This window comes from Haliotis asinina, chromosome 1, assembly GCF_037392515.1.
Source record: "Haliotis asinina isolate JCU_RB_2024 chromosome 1, JCU_Hal_asi_v2, whole genome shotgun sequence".
Taxonomy (NCBI): domain Eukaryota; kingdom Metazoa; phylum Mollusca; class Gastropoda; order Lepetellida; family Haliotidae; genus Haliotis; species Haliotis asinina.
Window position 1 is genome coordinate 104179634 of NC_090280.1, and position 18922 is coordinate 104198555.

General features: G+C 41.0%; 2 protein-coding genes across 2 annotated transcripts in view; one reads left to right on the forward strand and one right to left on the reverse strand.

Moving 5' to 3' along the window:
• The window catches only part of LOC137257678 (F-box/WD repeat-containing protein 8-like), a 48081-nt gene extending 39103 nt beyond the window's left edge, over positions 1–8978 (reverse strand). The window contains exons 1-5 of the mRNA XM_067795044.1: positions 8303–8978; positions 6723–6827; positions 4093–4257; positions 1778–1866; positions 635–807 (exon numbers count right to left, since the gene is read on the reverse strand). Coding sequence (XP_067651145.1) covers positions 635–807; positions 1778–1866; positions 4093–4257; positions 6723–6827; positions 8303–8818 — 1048 coding nt within the window. The 5' untranslated portion in view covers positions 8819–8978. The remainder of the gene's footprint in view (positions 1–634; positions 808–1777; positions 1867–4092; positions 4258–6722; positions 6828–8302) is intronic.
• A 19-nt stretch (positions 8979–8997) lies between these two features.
• Positions 8998–18922, forward strand: part of LOC137257683 (all-trans-retinol 13,14-reductase-like) — a 32364-nt gene continuing 22439 nt past the window's right edge. Inside the window, exons 1-6 of the mRNA XM_067795058.1 lie at positions 8998–9315; positions 11970–12152; positions 15423–15532; positions 16183–16314; positions 17136–17340; positions 17761–17958. Of these exons, the coding sequence (XP_067651159.1) occupies positions 9102–9315; positions 11970–12152; positions 15423–15532; positions 16183–16314; positions 17136–17340; positions 17761–17958 (1042 nt within the window). The 5' untranslated portion in view covers positions 8998–9101. The remainder of the gene's footprint in view (positions 9316–11969; positions 12153–15422; positions 15533–16182; positions 16315–17135; positions 17341–17760; positions 17959–18922) is intronic.

Sequence of the window (18922 nt, forward strand, 5' to 3'; positions counted from 1 at the left end):
CTTACAATTGGTTCCAACCAAGTTTTGATTGTAACTTACGATGATCTTAGCCTACAATTGCTTTGTTCTAGTGGATGGCGATTGTAGCCGAAGCCTAAGATCGCAAACTTAAGGATTTACAATAATTGTAGCTCTAAGATCGTTTTGTGCAAATGGGCCCAGATATATTGACCATTCCTTTAGTCAGACATATATCTCATATATCTACCAGCCCTTAGATAAATATCAGATACATCCACCAGCCGTTAGTTAAATATCAGATGTATCAAACATCCCTTAGATAAATATCAGATACATCCACCCTCTCTTTGTCAGATAAATATCACATATATCAACCATCCCTTAGTCAGTTAAATTTCAGATATATCTACCATCAATTTGTCAGACAAATATCAGATATATCTACCATCCCTTAGTTAAATATCAGAAATATCTACCATCAATTTGTCAGACAAATATCAGATATATCTACCATCCCTTAGTCAGTTAAATATCAGATATATCAACTATCCCTTAGTCAGTTAAATATCAGATATATCTACGAGCTCTTAGTCATATAAATATCAGACACATCTAATTGACCTTAGATAAATAACAAATATATCATTATCTAACCTTCTATAAGCTGACTTACGGTGTTTGTAGCTGGCTACTGTATATTGTGAGGATGTTTGTACATGGAGGACATAGTTGGGCACAGTTCCCTCATCCTGCCGCTCATCAATCCTCAGAGCTGTGCTGCTAGGCTGGAATACACAGGTGTCCCCATTACTTAGATCCCACATCTTCACCTCCCCATTGCTGTATCTGCAACACATTCAACACATTGGTGTCAATATTATGCATGTGGATACATTTCACAGGTGGCCACACAACACAGGGGACCACACTACACAGGCGGTTGCACAAGACAGCTGACCACACTCTACAGGTGGCCACACTACACAAGTGGTTACACAATACCAGAGGTCACATTACACAGGTAGACACACTACCCAGGTGGCCACACAACACAGGTAGTCACATTACACAGATGGTCAAATTACACAGGTGGCCATACTACACAAATAGCCACATTAAACAGGTGGCTACGCCTACCCAGATGGCCACACTACACAGGTGGCCACATCACACAGGCAGCTACATTACACAGGTGGCTACATCACACAGGTAGCAACATTACACAGGTGGCCACATCACACAGGTGGGTACATTATACAGGTGGCTTCATTACACAGGTGGCTACATCACATAGGTGACCACACTACACAGGTGGCCATATTACATGTAAAAGTGGCCACACTACACAGGTGGCCATATTACATGTACAAGTGGCCACACTACACAGGTGGCCATATTACATGTACAAGTGGCCACACTACACAGGTGGCCATATTACATGTACAAGTGGCCACACTACACAGGTGGCCATATTACATGTAAAAGTGGCCACACAACACAGGTGGCCACATCACACAGGTGGCCATATTACATGTACAAGTGGCCACACTACACAGCTGGTGAAAGTAGACAGGTGGCCACTCTATATATAGGCATTCAAGCAATATCACAGTGGATGACACAAAAATAGGCTTAACACATTTGACTCAAGATGGAATTCAAACCCAGGTACTTGGTGTGACAAGTGAACACTTTAAGCACTAGGCTATCCCACTACAATTTCAAATCTTTTCAAGGATGACTCAAAATTTGAAACTGTATGCTCCCATGTGACAAAGAGAACATATGAAGAAAGCCAGAGACTGTCAGATCTCACCCTGCAGTAACAATGGTGTTGGAGGAGTGTGTGGCACACATCACACCGCCTTGTGGATGCTGGAGTTGATACAACTTGCCTAGTCGACCCTGAAATACACAGAGGACACTAACAGTTTCCACACAACAACCTTTCAGAGTCATGACATGTCAGTTTACTTCATGTATTTCCTGAGTAAGTATATTAAGTGTACATATGGGACTAACAATCTACAAAGCTATTACAGACATTCATGAGGTTGGATACTTTGTTTGTGTGCAAACTGTATGTGATGGGATGTATCAGTAGGAGCGTATAATGTATTTCTGCAGTTATTTCCCTTTATCTTGTTTCTAATCATACTTCATGATATATAGTATTCCCAGAAATTATTGAGAATCATGTTGTGTCATGTAACTCATTACGTTTATTAACTTCTGGCGTTTTACTTACATAAACATGTTAAAACATCATCCTTTTACAGTCTCAGTCTTGTTTTAGTACTTTGTTAGACCTCCTCGCTCAGCAATGCATGCCTGAATACGCCTAGGCACACTACCCATCAAAGTTTGTAGGTAATCGTGTGACAGGGTATCCCAATATTGGACCACCTCGGCCTTCATATCTTCAATATTTCTCAGTCCCTTTTGGTTTATTCTGTCCTTCGTGACTCCCCACACATTCTCAATTGGGTTTATGTCTGGGCTGTAACTGGGCCAGTCTAAAACTTGAACATTTTTGCCCGACAACCACAGTTTTGAGTAGCGCGCACAGTTAGGGAAAAGCCAAACAGAACTTTCATCCGAAAAGAAAACATTATCCCAATCTTGATTTTCATGAGCCCGACACCAGTTTAAACGTTTTTCCTTTTGTGCATCTTTCATCAACGGCGAGGGAATTCCACGTTTTTTTCACCCAATTAAGTCTCTGTAATTCCTGCCTAACTGTTTCATTGCATACCTGAGGACTTCCTCTGCTAATCATTTCATTTCTGACGTTCTCAAAACTTTTCAATTTGCCCCTACTCACAATCTGCCCAAGTCTTCGGCGATCCACAACACTGAATTTCCTAGGCCGACCTGCCCCTGCTTTGTGCTCTATCCCGGTTCCTGTTTGAATGTTCTTCAAAGTTCTGTATACTGTAAATACTATGTCTACAAGCTAACACTTTAGCATCAACCTCACCCCTTTCAAAATCATCTAGAATGAGCTTTCTTTTCTCTCTTGCTGTAAATTCTGCCATGTCAACACAGGAAGCCGTCTGCTCAGACAAGGGAGATAACTCTTGACGTAATGAGCTGCCTTCTAAGCCTTCAAGAGTTGTCTCCCTTATTTAGTATGCTTAGTGCATAGTGAAAGCCCTTTTTCCAATCTTAGCATCATTAGAAAAAAAACAAAGATTTTCTCAATAATTTCTGGGAACACTGTATATACTCTTACAAAATAGTACGAGATCTTCATTTTTTTAATTTACGATTAAAAATATTTAGGAGATTTACCGGAGTCTATCAATGTTGATATGATATTGAATGTTTTGAGAGTGCATCACCATTTTCACTTCCTTACAACCATAGTTATTTGAAATGTAGTCGCTTCTGAAAGATGATTGGTGTATGGCATGTACTCTGCATGTGTACGATTTAAAACAAATGACTAGAAACAGACACTAACAAATGTGTGATGCAAGATGAGTGTCAAAATTAATGCTCTAAGTGATTTCTGGACCTGCTTGAAAAAATGTCAAAATCAATAATGGGACCCCATGCACGTGTATGGGGCTATTGCATTGTGCACGTGCATATCATGCGTTGTGTTTAGGGGTGGTGATAGAGGGAAATGGTGGTGCGTTCATAAGATAAACGTTTGTTAACGTTTACACTTCCTATCCAAATTGAAAGTTCATTATCCACTACTTTTTTTGAAGATTATATTTTGGCCACACAAGCATGTATCCTGAGGTAAACCTTTGAAAGAGTTATCTCCCCTTAATATTATTTGGGTATGCTGTTTTAATTGTAGATAATGCAACAGACATGGACTTCACACAATGTATGTGGGGAATCGAATCTGGGTCTTTGGCGTGACAAGCGAACAGTTCAACCACTGGGCTACCCCACCACCCCAGCATTAACTGCGAAACGTAAATAATCATGATATCATCTTTGTGCAGAAGGATTACTAAAACACAATTTGTGAGCTTAACTTGTAACTTACATTATCTTTTCAACAACACAAGCTATAAATATCTCCTTACCAAACATTCACACTGCATGACATTAATTAGTCACTTGAGTGGAGGTCAGGTATGTCAAAAAACACCTGATTACTGAACTTACTTTCCAGTTTGTGATGAGAGTCTGGCGCTGTTGGACGTGACTACGGACCACATTCTTCCAGTTGGATTTCTCCAGGGCACACACATCCTGGTCGTATCCCAGCTGGTGACAGATCTGGCACCACAACAACTCATCATCGGCCAGGCTGCGCCAACTCTTGCTCACCTGCAACAAGAATAGCCAGTGAAGGAAGTAGAGAGAGTTAGTCTGGAGTGGACAATCCAGTGATCAAAAGAATGAGCATTGAACTGTGCAGTTGGGATACGATGAGATGTATCAAACAATTCCTCAAGTCTGACCACTCAAATGACAAACACGGGTTACTGATGATCATTATGCAAGTAAGTGAGAGCGGATATATGTATAATTTTTTTCATGTCAGTAGGTTTGCTGGTGAAACAGATGGAGTGATGCTAACTATGTCTCAGTAGTCAGTAGATATTTCTGTAATCTCAAGGTGTTTATATTGACAGAGCCTGAGGAAGCACCTGCAGAAAGAGTTGCTGTGCTTCATTCTACTTGGAGGAAAACCCACTTTTCATTGTATGCAAATGGGTAAAACAGCTAAGGAAGCAGCCACACAGTGAATTCATTCTGCTCAGACTGCTATATTTGTGAACAAAACACAAATTACAGTTGTTATGGACACTGAGGTTGATCAGATAGGCAAGACCTTCATGTACTACTCTCAGACAACAGGCCATGTATTGGTATCACGGTACCAGGACCCCAGTCCCATCTTATGTATGATGGGACTAACTGACTCATTTCCAGGAATTTGTAATTGGATTGGGTTATGTATTTTAGTACAGTATGTAAGGTATTTCTCTCCACCTTGATTGCCCCAAGCTGGACCTTGGTTCTATTGTGTCATTGTGGGAGAGCAGGGTGTTTTTTTTGTTCTCAACTTAGAGGGCAAGCTATTCTTTCGTTTCTGACAGGTCAGTTTAAAGTTGTCTGTTCTATTCTTTACTAATATCAGCACATTTCAGTTAGTCCGCCACTTACAGCTGCATAAGAATCATGTTATACATACGGCATGACATCTGACGGATGGCTGATTTCGGTTCCTTTCTTGTCTACCACTTCTCTGTGTTTAAGATGGGACACTTTGTTTGAATATAATTTAAGGTAGACTATATACCATCACCTGAGAACCATTTATTTTTGGGGAAAAGAAAAGAAAACCCAAATATATATATCTGAGCAAGAAAAGTGTAGCTCCAGTCACAGCTCAGGCCCCAGCAGGTGTTGGTCTTCAAGAGCACCACCCTATATCCTGCTACAATTAGTGAATCACTAAATTTTTTTCGAGAATGATATTTTTGCGACAACTCTGAATGACTTGAGCTTGCAAAACTATCATGAAGCAATTTGCTGGTAGAATGCAATGAATAATCAGCTAACAACCTGTCCTATCTCCGCTTTATTAATCACCAGTTCATATAATTAACAATAGATCTAGACAATACATATATTAAGCAATGACAACAACGCGAAGAATGACTAATTACTAGCATTACTTGTAGTCACGTGTCACATGTCAAACAATGGATACCTGAACAATGGAACAACCTGAACAAAAATCACTCAATCAGTAAGTCTGATAGTCCAGACAGGCGCCAACCACGCAACACACATTTCTTAGAGACTGTTTGAATAGGCGTGGATAGGTTTCATGACTTTTATTTGGAGATCAACAGCTTCGCCGACACTGACTAAACTGGTCCTTCATCAGTGCCAATTTATTAGAGTCATTCCATTTAATTTAATCCCTTTGAACTGTTTTAAGCTTATCTGGCCTATGCAGCAAGTGTTGTTTTTAGGAAAAACATCACTGATTGCATGCATGCGGAAGTACTCCAGAGAATGGTGTTCAAGATTAGCGGCAAACTTTAATATGTGCTTGGATTTACTTCAGATAAAAGTTTCAGATGCGAGTAAGCTTTGAAACTGTCAAACTAAACTATGTTTTGAGAATTAGGCAAGTCGCAAAAATATCATGACGCAAAAAAATTGTGATTTACAGTATTAAAAGGTCTATTTTATTTGTGGGACTAAAGATCAGTCTACAGGACAGAAAGCATGGGTTTGTCTTCACACATTCATCCTGCAGGCAACATTCACACACTGAAATTAAGCGGCCTTCACACGACAAACTAAAGTTTGACAACACATGTTGTAGAAATTTTAAAAGTTGTCAAACTTGTGCTTTCACATGTCAAACACATATTGTCAAACTTCCATGTCATGTGAGCATCATGTCTCTATCTGTATGGTCACATGACAATTTTGTTAACTGCGATTGGTTGTTTCTGAACAACACGAGTTTGACAACACCTCACATGTCAAACTTGTGTTTGACAATAAAAGTTTGATGCAAAGTTGGTGAGAATAGAGAGAGATCCTACTTCTTGACAACAGTTTGACGACTCTCATTCTCAAATTGGTGTTGGTGGCAAGTTGTTGGAATGTTCATACTCTCAAACTTGAGTTTGACAACATGTGTTGTCAAACTTTAGAACGCAGTGTGAAGTATGCTTTACATTAAAGTAACCTTCACCCTCTCTATTACACATACTGTGAAAGAGTATAAATTAAGGAAGTGAGAGTATGGCTGCCATAGTTACCTGAGCACACTGACATAGGTCTTCCATGTCCAAATGCTTGAATATCTGTACTGCCACTTCTCGGGGTAATGACACATCAAAGAAAGGAATTTCATTTATTTCATCCTGAAAATGACAAATGGATGAAGAGAGAAGCTGATTCAACCAAAGCAGCTAAATGACCATGAAATAACCACCTCTAATAATAAAAACAAATAAGGGAACATATTATACTTTTGCATTCATATCTCTACAAGGTTTTACATATTTCTCACAGAATGCACACAAATTGCCAATGAATGCCTTGAGTCTTCATTGCAAGTTCTTTGTGATGAAAATAAATATGATTGTGTAAATCATCAAAATTCATCAAATTTCTTGATCACATTGAAAAATATAGTGCACTTTTCTATTGTGGTAAGAAATGCACTCAGAGTTCCATGTATTAGAGATTGGCTTTCACAAAACTAACAATGACATTCTAAGAAGGCCAAGAACTTCTAGTCAGTGAATATGGAGTGCTCTTAGCAATATTCCAGCTACATCACAGAAATGGGACGAATATTGCACCGAATAATATTACACACCCATGAATAACATTATACCATCACAGGTCACTCTGTGTGTCATCTCAGGTCACAGGTCAGTTTGTGTGCCCTTGCTTGATTCCAGCTTAACTTTTTGACTCCAGAAACGGGCTTAACACACTGTAGTATTGTGGGGAATCGAACTATGGACTCATTATGGCGAGCAGATAATTCAACCACTTGACTACCCCACCAGCCTGTACACCTTCTAAGCATGTAAGGTGCTACTGCTAGGATGTCAAAGTGAAGGACACCTAGCTTTAGTGAGTGAGTGAGTTTAGTTTTACGCCGCACTCAGCAATATTCCAGCTATATGGCAGCGGTCTGTAAATAATCGAGTCTGGACCAGACAATCCAGTGACCAACAACATGATCATCGATCTGCACAATTGGGAAGCAACGACATGTGTCAACCAAGTTGGCGAGTCTGACCACCCGATCCCGTTAGTCGCCTCTTACGACAAGCATAGTCGCTTTTTATGGCAAACATGGGTTGCTGAAGGCCTATTCTACCCTGGGACCTTCACGGGTCACACCTAGCTTTAAGCATGCAAAACCTGCAATATGCATTATCAGACATTTGATAAAATATTGCTATGTAGTCTTGTGTATCATTAAGAATCATCAGCATAGTGCTTCAGACATGTACAGTGACAACATAGAGAATGGATATGGACATAAGTCAGTGAACAGTCCATGGTGAAATGTCCAACTTTCCTATGTTTCATTAAATGGTTTTCTCAGCATTGCTCCAATATACCTTTTGGATGTTTACACACCATTTGTCATGAACATGGGATAGTTGAGAATGAAAATGCTGCCATGATTTCATGGCACCTTTAGCAATTTTCCAGCATTATCACAGTAAAGACACCGGAAAATCACACAATATACGTGTTGGTAATCAGGCCTCAGGCAGAACTGACCTTCTAACCATGATGCTAGTCCTGATCATGTGAAGCTCATCATGTAAAATATGACTGCAAAGAGATTAGTCAACTAGTCTATAATTACCAGGTCTGCTATAAATACATCCAAAAATCGTTCCCTTGTTGGCACTGGTGTTTTAGTATGAGATCGGGCAACAATGGGTATGTGACGACCTTTCTGGCCAGCAGAATTGGTCAAATCAGAGTGCCTCTTCTTTAAAGTCACATTTCCACCACCTTTGCCCGTTTCATCTACAAAATATTTTCTTTTGCGTTCAGATTTACAGACATCCTCAGCTGCTGTGTTAGAAACCTCATTTAATAACTTCCCCAAAATTCTAAATGGGTAGTATGTTTGTTCTTCAGTCTCTTGTTGGGCTGAACCTCCATCGTGGTCAGGGGCCTCTTCAACTGGTTCACACAAATGTGGTTTTGACTTCTGCAGCAGTATTCCAGCAGACGGATGTGATGTAGATGTATCCGATTTATCTGAGTGACTCTGTTGTAGACCATCGTTCTTAGATTGTCCTGGTATACTGGATCGTGACAGTTCATTTTTCCACTCATTCCTAAACTTGGCTAATTCGTCGTCATCTGCCATGTCTTTTCGTGATTAAGACATTACAGATAATCTTTCATAAGAAACATTTTAAGAAACATCAACAGTACGTTTGACAACGCATGCCATGCTCCACGCAGTGATTAAAGTTTGGTCTGTATCACACTGTTGTCACCGAGCATGAAGTAAAGCCATGTTCAGAGCTGACTGTGCCCTGAAGATTTTTTCCGGGGAGATAACTCTAACGGAATGTGAAGGCATGCGACCTCATATAAATCGTGACAGATAAGCTTGCGGTCTAGTTGCTACCTGGTCGAGAATCAAGATGAATATATTCTCTCTTGATGTGCTCGTTGAGTACTTCTTTAAAAACCCATCCATAGTGGTATGGCTGTTTCTTATATATGTTTTCATATATATTTTATCGGTGATGTTTGGCGGTGCCAAACCAGGACGAAATCCCTTTGCTTCTGATGTCCGTCGCCGACGCGAACCGCTGGTACTGGACCACAAGGCGAGGGACGCAGTCCTCAAACAGAGTAAGTTGAAGTAGCTGATCGTTGTGCAGATTCGGGTGCTCTGCTCCATATTTTCAAATTATTCACCTGAGCGTGTTCCAAGGTAAGAGTTCCTCCTTCCCCCCAATCCGAAATAATATTTATTAATTGATATGTACTAGAAACCTAACACAACAATTACTAGAGGACTCACAAAAATAACTAAAAGTCCAAAAATGAAGTACAGTGTATAGGGTTTAGCCAATTAGTGTTACCTCTGTTTATCTGAGGAAGAAAGAATATGGGGCAACAGAAGGAACTCTTTCCCAGTCAGTCATTTTGGAAGTCTTGCACTGGTAATTTAACAGAATCTGTATATGCTGATGCTGAGTAGTGAATATAGCATCTGCTTGGAGAATCCAAGCTCAATGTTTATCGCAGACTATGTCATATGACAAACTGTAATAATGTGGTGCTTCCGGCAACCCATCGGGCATTTGACATTAAATTAACAAACAAAACTTTACTTGGGACCTGTACACAGTAGTGAAGTGACCTAGGTATCCATGTTACAGCTCATCATGGTATCTCAGTGCTATCAATATCAGTATAGAACTGACGTCACTCTGATCTACAATACAGGATTAGGAGCCACTGGCCCACAAGGTCACACAACATGCAGATTCATGTCACTGAATTTGCTTAATTAATAGCATCATCCTTATATGAAGATTCTTTGAAACAAAATGGTTGAAGATGTGGTAATTGGTTTAATTTGGCCGCAAGTGACCTCCGTTGTTCTGGGGAAGTGTTCACAAACAAGCCTTTTTGCCGGCCGGTATCTCGACCTATTCAAAGTATGCTGTAGTGTATCTGCAAAATGTGAAGAGCCCCTCACACTCATGAGTCAAAGGTTATCAGCACAGCCCATGTTTCTGTAACGTGAACCTGATAGTGTCCACATGCTAGTCTGTGATTGATGTAATGGCGGGTAATGTTAGACAAAGTTACCTGGAACCCAGACACCAAGGATGAATTCATCTTTATATTAAATCATTATTGGTATGTCCATTGTGTGTGTTACATAATATGGAAGAGTAAAAATCTTTCCCTGTTGTGGATTACATTGTTACTCTTGATGGTTTTGATTACCTTATTCAGGGATTATCCGGTATTTCGCCTCAGATCGAGCAAAAGTCTGTTACATTTCTGAAATTCCAGGTTCAGCTAACCAATGCTGGTTATAACTGATTGGTTGTGAAGAGATTGACAGTATTAATACTAATACTACTAATACTTTCACTGTACAAAGTTGACAGCCATATGGATATATGTGGCTGCCACATACCGTACTGACCATGTTACACCCGTAGCAGTAGGGGATTAGCTTTTCAGGACTTAGTTCTCTGTACTGTTACGCTGGAATAATTCTCAGTATGTTCAAAATGCAATGTATTGCTGAATTGGTTAAAATATGAACTATAGAAAATACAGTTTTGAACAAATGTGGAAGTTTCCTTGATAAGATCCTTATAGTTTTCTGTCATACACCAGACAGGAATGGCAAATCACTTGACATAAAACTGACATTGTTTCCACACAATTGTACTTTTCTAGTTTGCGAATGTGTTGTAGTTTGAATTTCCACACACAAAACATAGTTGGATCCAGAGCCTTCCATTCCGAAAGTTTATTAGCTCACTGTTGTAAAATGAACCGTGTGCACCCCAGTAGTGTCTGCCTCTGAAACATACCTTCATAGCTCATTCTCGTTCGTGAGAAAGAACAGTATTTGTACAATCAATCAAGCATATCACAAGTGTTAATTCCCCTGCTGGTTAACTAGATGACCCCTCCCTCGTCCGTTTTCTCTTCCTACTAATCTGTCCTGTGACATCTGTATGTATCATGGGGGCAATGTTTAGTTTTGTGAGGAAAACAAGTTTAGGAGGCGCTATGATGTGTTTAAACTTTAAGTGCCCCTTTAACATTGGTTTAACATTGTTCATATGGTTCCATTACATTGTAAAGGTGCTGAAATAGGATATAAATGGTATGGATGTATGACCACATTGTGTTACAGTGTAAAGGTGCTGAAATAGGATATGAATGGTATGTATGTATGACCACATTGTGTTACAGTGTAAAGGTGCTGAAATAGGATATGAATGGTATGGATGTATGACCACGTTGTGTTACAGTGTAAAGGTGCTGAAATAGGATATAAATGGTATGTATGTATGACCACATTGTGTTACAGTGTAAAGGTGCTGAAATAGGATATGAATGGTATGGATGTATGACCACATTGTGTTACAGTGTAAAGGTGCTGAAATAGGATATGAATGGTATGGATTTATGACCACGTTGTGTTACAGTGTAAAGGTGCTGAAATAGGATATGAATGGTATGGATGTATGACCACGTTGTGTTACAGGGTAAAGGTGCTGAAATAGGATATGAATGGTATGGATGTATGACAACGTTGTGTTACAGTGTAACGGTGCTGAAATAGGATATGAATGGTATGGATGTATGACCACGTTGTGTTACAGTGTAACGGTGCTGAAATAGGATATGAATGGTATGGATGTATGTAGTTTGTCATGGTTTATTGACCATGTTGTGTTACAGTGTTGACTGTTGCAAATATGGATTACAGTGTGAAGAGGTGTGTGATATGATCTCTTTTTTAGGATTTAAGACGACCAAAGTTCCAGAGAAGTTGGATGCAGTGATCATCGGCAGCGGTGTTGGGGGATTGTCTGCGGCAGTGCTGTTGGTGAAGGCAGGGAAGCGAGTTTTGGTTCTGGAGCAGCATGACCAGGCAGGGGGATGTTGCCACACCTTCAGGGAGAAGGGGTTTGAGTTTGATACAGGTCAGTTTACATGTGCGTCTGTGTAGATAGGAAGAGAGTATGTGTATTTGCTTGTGTTTAATAGGGAGTGTAGAAAGACAGACAGACAGATGATGTGTAAATGGTTGGATATTTTTTGTTTTAGATTAGGTATGAAGCAGTATTCTAAATTAGTATAAAATGGTTACAAAGTTTCCCCTGTAATTTACATGGACCAACATTCCAGTGTTGCCCTGAGTGTTTTATTGAGTCAACATGATAATGCCGGTGACAAAAGAAATATGAGTTTGGACTTTGGACCTGTCAATACAAGCATGTGGTAGAGATAAACAACTTGTGATGTACAGTTGGACTTTGGATGGTATTGACTCCACAAACAGAAGTGGTTTACTTAGGTATGCTAGAGCAGTTCCACCTAACCTCAGCTCCATAAACCATTCATCAATGTATTGCCAGAAGGTTGGCAACCTCATCTTCGGTAGCCATTATGGATGGCGTGTAGCTGAGGAGCTTGGACTTTGATAAAAATGTAATCAAGGAAAAGTGTAGATTGCTCACTTCTAGGCTGACTCATATAGAAGATTTCCTCTCAGACAGAATATTGTTTTGCTGACTGGGAGCAGTAGCCTCGTAGCCATAGTATTTACTTGTCTCAAAGAAGATTCTGCTTTGATATCCCACATGGGTACAGTGTGCCCACCCCCACCATGATATTGCTGGAAAATTGCTGAAAGTAGCATAAAACCACATTCTCACTCACTCACTGCAAAATTTTTTGAATAAGTCATTCTGTTAGGAGGGTGTTGGGGGTGTTGGATGGGGGTGCAGGGGTGGGGGAGTGTTGGAAGGGGGTGGTGTGGTAGGGAGTGTTGGATGAGGGATGTTAGAGTGGGGGCGTGTTGGATGGGTAATAGGTTATGAGTTAAGGATGTATGGGTGTTGAGGTGTATAGGTGAAGGGTCTGTGTATGTTGGTAGGGGATGTTGGGGTGGGGGGTGTTGGAGTATAGGAATGTTGGGTGGTGGTCGTGGTGATGTTGTAAAGGGGATGGGGGTGGAGGAAGGGGATGAAGTTGATGAGTGGGGAATGTTAGAGGGGGTGGGAGTGTGTGGGTGTTGGGATGGGGGATGTTGATTGGGGGGTGTTGGATGGGAGTGCAGGGTTGGGGGAGTGTTGGAAGACAGTGTTGGGGTGGGGGATGTTGGGAAGATGGGTGTGGTGGGTGTTGGAAGGGGGGTTTTTGGATTGGGGATGTTGATTGGAGATGTTGATTGGAGAGCGTTGGATGGGGATGCAGGGGTGGGGCATGTTGGATGGGGGAGGGTTGGAAGTGGGTGTTGGGGTGGGGGATGATGTGAAGATGGGTGGGGCGGGTGTTGGTAGGGGGTGTTGGCTTGGATGGGGGATGTTGGATATTGGAATAAGGGTGCTGTGTTACCTGTCTGTTCGTAGGTATCCACTGTGTTACCTGTCTTTGTGTGGGTATCAACTGTGTTACCTGTCTGTTTGTAGGTATATCCACTGTGTTACCTGTCTGTGTGTAGGTATCGACTGTGTTACCTGTCTGTGTGTAGGTATCCACTGTGGTACCTGTCTTTGTGTAGATATCCACTGTGTTACCTGTCTGTGTGTAGGTATCCACTGTGTTACCTGTCTTTGTGTATGTATCCACTGTGTTACCTGTCTTTGTGTAGGTATCCACTGTGTTACCTGTCATTGTGTGGGTATCCACTGTGTTACCTGTCTTTGTGTAGATATCCACTGTGTTACCTGTCATTGTGTAGGTATATTTACTGTGTTACCTGTCTGTGTGTAGGTATCCACTGTGTTACCTGTCTGTCTGTAGGTATCCACTGTGTTACCTGTCTTTGTGTAGGTATCCACCATGTTACCTGTCTGTGTGTAGGTATCCACTGTGTTACCTGTCTTTGTGTAGGTATCCACTGTGTTACCTGTCTTTGTGTAGGTATCCACTGTGTTACCTGTCTTTGTGTAGGTATCCACTGTGTTACCTGTTTGTGTGTAGGTATCCACTGTGTCACCTGTTTGTGTGTAGGTATATCCACTGTGTTACCTGTCTGTGTGTAGATATCCACTGTGTTACCTGTTTGTGTGTAGTTATCCACTGTGTTACCTGTCTGTTTGTAGGTATATCCACTGTGTTACCTGTCTGTTTGTAGGTATATCCACTGTGTTACCTGTCTGTTTGTAGGTATATCCACTGTGTTACCTGTCTGTTTGTAGGTATATCCACTGTGTTACGTGTCTGTGTGTAGGTATATCCACTGTGTTACCTGTCTGTGTGTAGATATCCACTGTGTTACCTGTTTGTGTGTAGGTATCGACTGTGTTACCTATCTGTTTGTAGGTATATCCACTGTGTTACCTGTCTTTGTGTGGGTATCAACTGTGTTACCTGTCTGTTTGTAGGTATATCCACTGTGTTACCTGTTTGTGTGTAGGTATCGACTGTGTTACCTGTCTGTGTGTAGGTATCCACTGTGGTACCTGTCTTTGTGTAGATATCCACTGTGTTACCTGTCTGTGTGTAGGTATCCACTGTGTTACCTGTCTTTGTGTATGTATCCACTGTGTTACCTGTCTTTGTGTAGGTATCCACTGTGTTACCTGTCTTTGTGTGGGTATCCACTGTGTTACCTGTCTTTGTGTAGATATCCACTGTGTTACCTGTCATTGTGTAGGTATATTTACTGTGTTACCTGTCTGTGTGTAGGTATCCACTGTGTTACCTGTCTGTCTGTAGGTATCCACCATGTTACCTGTCTGTGTGTAGGTATCCACTGTGTTACCTGTCTTTGTGTAGGTATCCACTGTGTTACCTGTCTTTGTGTAGGTATCCACTGTGTTACCTGTTTGTGTGTAGGTATCCACTGTGTCACCTGTTTGTGTGTAGGTATATCCACTGTGTTACCTGTCTGTGTGTAGATATCCACTGTGTTACCTGTTTGTGTGTAGGTATCCACTGTGTTACCTGTCCGTTTGTAGGTATATCCACTGTGTTACCTATCTGTTTGTAGGTATATCCACTGTATTACCTGTCTGTTTGTAGGTATATCCACTGTGTTACCTGTCTGTGTCTAGATATCCACTGTGTTACCTGTTTGTGTGTAGGTATCCACTGTGTTACTTGTCTGTTTGTAGGTATATGCACTGTGTTACCTGTCTGTTTGTAGGTATATCCACTGTGTTACCTGTATCCGTAGGTATCCTCCATGTTAGTATTGTTACCTGTGTGTAGGTATATCCACTGTTTTACCTGTCTGTGTGTAGGTATCCACTACGTTGGAGACATGGACGGGCACAGCATGTTCTCCACCATCGTTGACCAGTTGACTGAGGGACAGCTATTGTGGGTGCCACTGGACGATGAGTTTGATGTGGTGAGTTGGCGTCATACGTGGTCATACTGTGTGTATTGGAGTGGCTATATCTTAGTCTGGGAGAACTCTGTAAGGATTGGTAGCTGGAATGGATTCCAAGGACAATGTGCTGGTCCCTGGAGCTTACTGTGATCAGGATTGAATGAGAGTGTCATTCTGCCCTGTTACATCTGAGGCTGACTTATTGGTTTGTGATGCCAATCACAGTCCATGTGACATCAACAACCTGTGTTCCTGAAAGTGGAGAATGTCTTGGATTGGATCATATGTTACTTTCTTCTCATACTGACATGTCGTCATACAGTAGTGTCATCTGTATGACAATGTCATCTCGTTTATATGGAGATTCCTAGAAGGACATATACACAATGCAGGAACACTTGTCCGGAAGGTGATATCTGGTGTGGTGTTACTATACTCTTGCAACATCTTCTTTCATGTATTTTGTGTTTCTCAAGCTATCATGTTGAAGTTTCCTCAGTGTGCAGAGATACTGTATTTAGGTGTGCCAGAAATCATTGCGGGTGTGGTACCTTGTTTGTCCTCATTATAAATGTGTCAGTTTGGCACAGTGCTATTACTGGAGTACTGTAATACCGGAGTACTGGTAATATCAACATAAAGTTTCTCTGTGTGTGTGCTGTGTACAGGTGGCCCTAGGGACGCCAGGGAAGCAAAAGACATATCCCATGAAGATGGGACGTGAGCAGTACTACAACAACCTGCATGCTCTGTTCCCTGAAGAGAAGGAAGCCATTAACAAGTTCCGGGCTGCCATCAAGGTAGTAAAGTGTATGACACTATATGACAGTGTACTGGGCTGCTGTCAAGGTAATAAACTGTATGACAGTATATGACAGTAAACAGGGCTTGCGTCAAGGTAATAAACTGTATGACAGTGTAGCAGCCTGCCAACAAGGTAATAAACTGTATGACAGTGTATGAGAGTGTACTTTGCTTGCATCAAGGTAATAAACTGTATGACACTGTATGACAGTGTACCAGGCTGTTGTCAAGGTAATAAACTGTATGACAGTATATGACAGTATACAGGACTTGCGTGAAGGTAATAAACTGTATGACAGTGTACCGAGTTGCCTTCAAGGTAATAAACTGTATGACAGTGTATGACAGTGTAACAGGCTGTCATCAAGGTAATAAACTGTATGGCAGTGTATGACAGTATACAGGGCTGCCGTCAAGGTAATAAACTGTATAAAACTGTATGACAGTATACAGGGTTGCCTTCAAGATAATAAACTGTATAACACTGTATGACAGTGTACAGGGTTGCCTTCAAGATAATAAACTGTATAACACTGTATGACAATATACATGTTTGCCGTCAAGGAAATAAACAGTATGACACTGTATATTCTATGACAGTGTACAGTATTCTTGTCAAAGTAATAAACTGTATGACACTATCACAGTGTGCTGGACTGTTTGACACTGTACAATTTTTATGAATATACAACTTCTTCTATTCTGTGAAGGGCTGCATTTTGACATAGATGTTGTTGTCATTGTCAAGTAAGTGATCAATCAATGTTGAAACCATGAAGATTGTCATCATTCTTCATCACCTTGACTGTGTCTCCAGGAAGCACAGAAAGGTAATGCTGGCCCAGTGGTTCTGAAGATGCTGCCAAAATGGCTTGCACGGTTGCTAGTGGCAACAGGACTGTTCAACCTGTTCTTTGGCGGCTTCTTCAAGTATGCTAGCCGATCCCTCAAGAGCGTCCTTGATGGTATAACGTCTAACAAGGAGCTGCAGGCCGTCCTGTCCTACATTCTCGGAGACTATGGTAAAGTCGCCTTCTCTCTTGTGCTGGAGATTTACTTACAGCCATTGTTATCAGGACAATTCACTGTTCATTTGTCAGTAGACAGAAAACTGATATATTTTGGATTTGTGAATTTATTTTTAAGGATCATTTCTACAGGAGAAAACAAGTAGCTTCCTTGGAATATGAGCATAAGTTGTTATCCTGGAACACTGTATCCTGTAACACTGTATCCTGTAACTAGCAGTAAATAATTACCTGTAAATATTTGGATGGAAGACACGGACCTTGACATTCACTGTTAAATGCTGATAGATAGTTTATATCTTCAGATGTCTGTGGTTATTTTGAGTTATAACATGCATGTTTTCTGGCTGTAGTGCTACATCAGTTAGCTGGTATATTGAAGGACCCATTGTCTGACTTGTCTTTGTGTTGCAGGACTTGTGCCTAGTGAGGCTCCATTTGCGATGCACGCCATGCTTGTGGACCATTATCGCAAGGGGGCGTACTACCCTGAGGGCGGCACGAGTGAGATCTCTCTTCACATGGTCCGAGCTATTGAGAGATATGGCAGCAAAGTTCTGGTGAATGCTCCAGTCACTAACATCCTGTTCAATGACAAAGGCAGAGCTATCGGTAAGATTTCAAATGCCAATTCTGGATGATTTTCTAGTATTTGTGAGTGAGTGAGTGAGTGAGTTTAGTTTTACGTCGCACTTAGCAATATTCCAGCTATATGGCGACTTCTAGTATTTGTATTTACTTGTGCTAGTTTGACAGAAAACCTTACCTGGTATTTTATAGAGTCTCAACCTGTGTAGGATAGAATTGTCTCCCTTAGATGATCTGTGATCCTGCAACTCCATCCAGAGTTGGTTGGTTGAGTGAGTACAGTGAATGGTTTTACTCTGCTTTTAGCATTATTCCAGCAATATCATTGTAGGTGACACCAAAAATGGGCTTCACATATTATACCCTTGTGGGGATTGAACTCAGACCTGCGTGATGACCGGATGCTTTAACCACTAGGCTACCCCACCGACCCTCAGAAAGTACAGAATCTGTGCTGTAGATAAGGATGGATAATATTTTCCTAAGTGGCAATGTTATTTTGACACCTATGGAAAGCAATATGAAACTGTTCTTCAATTTCTCAGCAACTGTGGAATGGCAGGCATCAGCCGTTATCTTTCTCTCATTTGCCATTTTGGACAACGTCTAATCAATATGTGGTATGGCTAATACCTGTTACAGCCACAAAACTGTAAACATTCAAGGACATTTAGTTTTGAGAAGGTCCTTGATCCAAGGTGGCAGAAACAAGTATTGGCTGTCTGATCATCTCAAAGAAACAGCTGCGGTCAAGCACTTGTATATCTTCACATATTTAGCTCTTGAAAACCTTTTGAATTTTCCCCTTGGATAATTACTCATGTGAACACTTCAAATTTTTAACTTTCCTTACCATAGGTCTTATGCATATTACCTCAAGCTTCGCTAAACAAGATCAGACAGTCGTTGAATCGCCATCCCCTCGATGGCTATCTCATGTAATCTACGAATGTAGTCACGGAAGTGACGTGATCTCCCCACTCGCGCA